We start from the raw sequence: 4,659 nt of genomic DNA on the forward strand, positions 1-4,659 counted from the left end.
CAGACATTTACATTCCTCCTTTATTCTATGATTCACCTCCACACCCACTCCTTCATTCACCGCTATATGCAATTCTAAATACTTAAAATCCTTCACTTTCTCCAGCCTCTCACCCTTCAAGCTCACATCTGACTTGCCATATATTCATGCCTTACATATCTCTTAATTTCCACTGGGCCCAAATTCACTTGTAACTTTTTTCTCTTACATACCCTTTCAGATCTAGCCACCCACTTCTACAGAGAGCAATGAAATTCTATTGACCTAACAGAGGCACTTTATTTATTTATTTATTTATTTTTAATGTGGTTAAAGCTAGATAATTGCATTCTGCTCAGAGGAAGTAGCCTCTGTCACGTTGACGCACTCCAGATGATTTATTCTGGCTATTGATAAACGATTTCAATCGGCTTAAGGAACGTCATCGTAAAAAATAAATTAGTATTATACTCTATATGATATATCATGCGCTGATCCCCGGCGGTATATTCAATGTATACAGGATAAAGATGACCTATTTGGACAAAAATTGGGTTATGCTTGGGAAATCCATACCCAACGCGTGTGTTTGTGTCTATGTGTGTGTGTGTGTGTGTGTGTGTGTGTGTGTGTGTGTGTGTGTGTGTGTGTGTGTGTGTGTGTGTGTGTGTGTGTGTGTGTGTGTGTGTGTGTGTGTGTGTGTGTGTGTGTGTGTGTGTTTGTGTGTGTGTGTGTGTGTGTGTGTGTGTGTTTGTGTATGTGTATATGTGTGTGTGTATTTGTGTGTATACGTGTGTGTGTGTTTGTGTGCGTGTGCCCGCGCGTGCGCGTGTGTGTATGTGTATGTGTGTGTATATGTGTTTGTGTATGTGTATATGTGTGCGTGTATTTGTGTGTATGTGTGTGTTTGTGTGTGTGTGTGCGTGTGTGTGTGTGTGTGTGTGTATGTGTATGTGTGTGTATGTGTGTGTGTGTATGTGTGTGTGTGTGTGTGTGTGTGTGTGTGTGTGTATGTGTGTGTGTATGTGTGTGTGTGTGTGTGTGTGTGTGTGTGTGTGTGTGTGTGTGTGTGTGTGTGTGTGTGTGTGTGTGTGTGTGTGTGTTTGTGTGTTTGTGTGTGTGTGTGTGTGTGTTTGTGTGCGTGTGTGTGCCAAAGAAATGACCACTATTACCACCGTCAGGTTTTCTATGAAACTTAAAGAAGAGGAAGAAAAAGAAGAGGAAGAACAGGAGCAAGAAGAAGAGGAAGAAGAATAAGAAAAGAAGAATAGAAAAGGAACTCCGAACATACAGAGCAAAAATGATCGTGGCTAAACGTCTCCTGGCTTGAATTCTTTGCCTTTATTCTTTTGCTTATCTGTGTAGAAATTTACACGAAAAGTTAAGAAGTGCTAACAAACGCTGACAAACGTTATGTCTTCATGAGGTGAGAACACCGATGGAAATTGAGTGGAATGAGCGAGGGTGCTACCACGAGGGTACATACCTTTCTTGTTTTTTTGTTTTGTTTTTAAGTTCAATCTCTGCAATGCCCTAACACCGAGCAGTGTGATTGAGGGAACAGGGTTGATCCTTCATTCACAATGTGCTGACGTGAAGGGCGTTAAATGGGCTTCAATGTGTATGAAGTGGGCATGTGCTACTCAACCATACCCCACCTCCACTTCCCACTTATAATGTGCAAAGGGCCTCAGCCATAGTCTTTGCACTCTTTGAAATGTATCACTGAACATAAATTCTGGATATAGATTTTGCGTATATCTTGTTCCCAGGATCGATATCCATCGTTGGCAGAAAACAAAAGACGGAGCAAGACTTTGGAATACGACTGTGTGCATGTCCTCAAGTCCTTGGTTATATTAACAAGCAAATATTTTTCATCCTCTTTCTAACCCCGATCCACTAAACCCGTTTCCTCCAGTGAGCACTCTCCCCATCCCTCACCAGGTAGACGCCCAGCTCATCTTTTAATATCTGGGACACCAAGAAGCCTCAAAGCGCTGTAAACAAACCGTTCCCCCGTTTTCTATTTGTACAAGTCAACAACTGCGTGGAAGATGGATGCAAAGAAAATGGGAACCGTAAGCACTACAATAATTAAAACAAACATTGGTGGACGGAAAAACGTGGTTTAGGGGTTTAATGGTTGCCAACTGTCTTATCACGATTAAACACAAAGGTAGAGCAAAACAGTCAGACCTCTTTATCCATTTATTGCAGAGAGCTATAGGAAAAGAAACGGTGAATTTGTGGAAGTTGTGAAAGATATGTGGTGGCGGTGGCAGTGGTTGTAGTGATGAGTGAATGAGTGAGAGAAATTTTCAAAAACCCACTAACGTGTTTTGTTTATTTGCACCGGCAATTTTCTTTGATTCCTGGAAAAAGGAAAAAATAAAATAAAGAGAAAAAATACTTTATCATGTCACTATTAGAAAAAGGAAAAAATAAAGAAAAGGCTCAATCGACTTCAGCTTCATTCGTATGTTTTAACGCCAAGCTACTATTACCCGTTTAAGAATTGTCATCGCAGCTGACATTCAATGATACTGACATACCAATTCTGGCTGGGGCTGGGCTATTTCACTTAGTCTAGAGAAACTCCCTCATAGCACGTCACTTTCACATGAGAGAACGTCACGGTTCACGTGCCACGAACCGGTTCCAATCGAAGACGTGCCAGAAATTTCGACGCTTCGGTGACGCTCCTCCGTTACAACACGGTGATAGGGCACGTGACAGTTCCCTCCTTCATGTGAACTTGTTCATTATCGTGTGAAGGAACACCTGCAGGCTGTTCCTGCCACTCACACACGAAGCCGTGGAAACGCCTTCGTGATCGAAAGTGTTTATGTCGCTGCGCAAGACATAAATAAAACAAATTGCGTTGCTCAACTGTTGGGGAGTAAACAACCCACAAAATTACTGTAAGAGATAAAGACAAAAAAAAAAAAAAAAGAGACAGATTATTTTGTTAACTGCATAAATACACACACACACACACACACACACACACACACACACACACACACACACACACACACACACACACACACACACACACACACACACACACACACACACACACACACACACACACACACACACACACACACACGCACACAAATCGCTTATATAATATATGTATACATGTATATATATATATATATATATATATATATATGTATATACATATGTATATATATAAATATATATATATATATACATATATATATATATATATATATATAAACATACATGTATACATATATGTATATATATATACCGGACATCTAATTCTCTTGTGGTTCATATAGACAAATTTGGCCACCTTCCTGACTGGGAAAATACAGAGGTACTTCACAAAGGGCTAAGAAAACAAGAAAGGATAATAAAAGAAGCAGCGTACATTGCTTCAAAACCATGTAATAACCATATGGAGTGATTTATTAAATTATCTAAGCTGACCAGCGACTTTGTTCGAGGTGAAGCGGAACGAAGGAAGGACGGAGATAGGGGAGGAACGGGCTAAGGAATGAAGTATATAAGCTGTAAATATTTTCTTAGTGTATACTCTGAGGAAGTCCTTTAAGGATGAAACGTTAGTAATAAACTCCAACGGTTTTTTGGCGTTTACCTCATCACCCTTTCCACTCATTCCGTCATACATATTTCAACATGTCGAGTGGTGGTGAGCAGCCAAAATCCGTCTGGGTAGAGTTTCGTACACAGAGAAAAATTGATAGCTGTATACTTCGCCGCAGATTCTTAGAAAGATGTATAGAAGAAAAAGTGATACCAAAAGAGACGCCTATTCAGATTAAGCAGAAGGAAGTGCCGTTTAGTGATTGCGCAAAATTTTATTTGTTAGAGGCTTGTGAAGACCTTCGTAACACAGTGGACGATCTGAGGAGTTACATCAGTGGCACAAATCTACCACGTTGTTTATTACAGAGATTAGAACGTGAACATTCAGAACAAAGTGTTAGATTAGAGGAAAAACTGGCACATCTGTGTGACTCAAGTGATTGGAACAAAGTAGAAAGGGAAGATCTCATAGTGAACCTATCTGACCACACCTTAACAGACACAGAGAAACAATCTCTCTCCCTGGGACTGAAATTTGACATCGGTCTTACGGAATACGTGAATAAGAACTACAGATGGGAAGACAGTGACTTAGAGAAAGGTTTTAAACAAAGCTTGATCACGTGTTTCCATGCTCTAGCCACTTCCCACAATTGCGCTATTCCAAAAAGATTCTGGTCAGCCTTAGAGAACCTTGGAAATAATGATAACCTGATGATCACGAGTGCCGATAAAGGGGGAGGAATCGTCATCATGAACAAAACCGATTACGTTCGCAAAATGTACGACCTGCTTAGTGACACCACCACCTACGAAAAGAAACATAAAGGACACGCGACAATAGAAGGAGAGAAGTTCAAGAAAGAAGCTAGGCGGATACTGGTCAAATCCAACAGAGGTAAGAAATTAGTAGGGCTACTGGAGGAAACCCCTAGACCACCCAGTATGCGCGGACTCCCAAAGACACACAAACCAAACGTCCCGATGAGACCCATCACTTCCGGGATTGGCAGTGCACCACATAAATTGGCCAAGTTTTTGGCCAAACCCTTATCCACCAGACTAGGGTCAGTGAGCATGCACACCTGAAAAATT

At 40.9% G+C, this 4,659-nt stretch overlaps 1 protein-coding gene across 1 annotated transcript in view; it reads left to right on the forward strand.

Moving 5' to 3' along the window:
• Positions 1 to 3,654: 3,654 nt before the first annotated feature.
• Positions 3,655 to 4,659, forward strand: part of LOC143037780 (uncharacterized) — a 3,471-nt gene continuing 2,466 nt past the window's right edge. Inside the window, exon 1 of the mRNA XM_076206333.1 lies at positions 3,655 to 4,462. Within this exon, the coding sequence (XP_076062448.1) occupies positions 3,655 to 4,462 (808 nt within the window). The remainder of the gene's footprint in view (positions 4,463 to 4,659) is intronic.

Source organism: Oratosquilla oratoria, chromosome 23, assembly GCF_046742065.1.
Source record: "Oratosquilla oratoria isolate Oo_2021 chromosome 23, ASM4674206v1, whole genome shotgun sequence".
Taxonomy (NCBI): Eukaryota; Metazoa; Arthropoda; class Malacostraca; order Stomatopoda; family Squillidae; genus Oratosquilla; species Oratosquilla oratoria.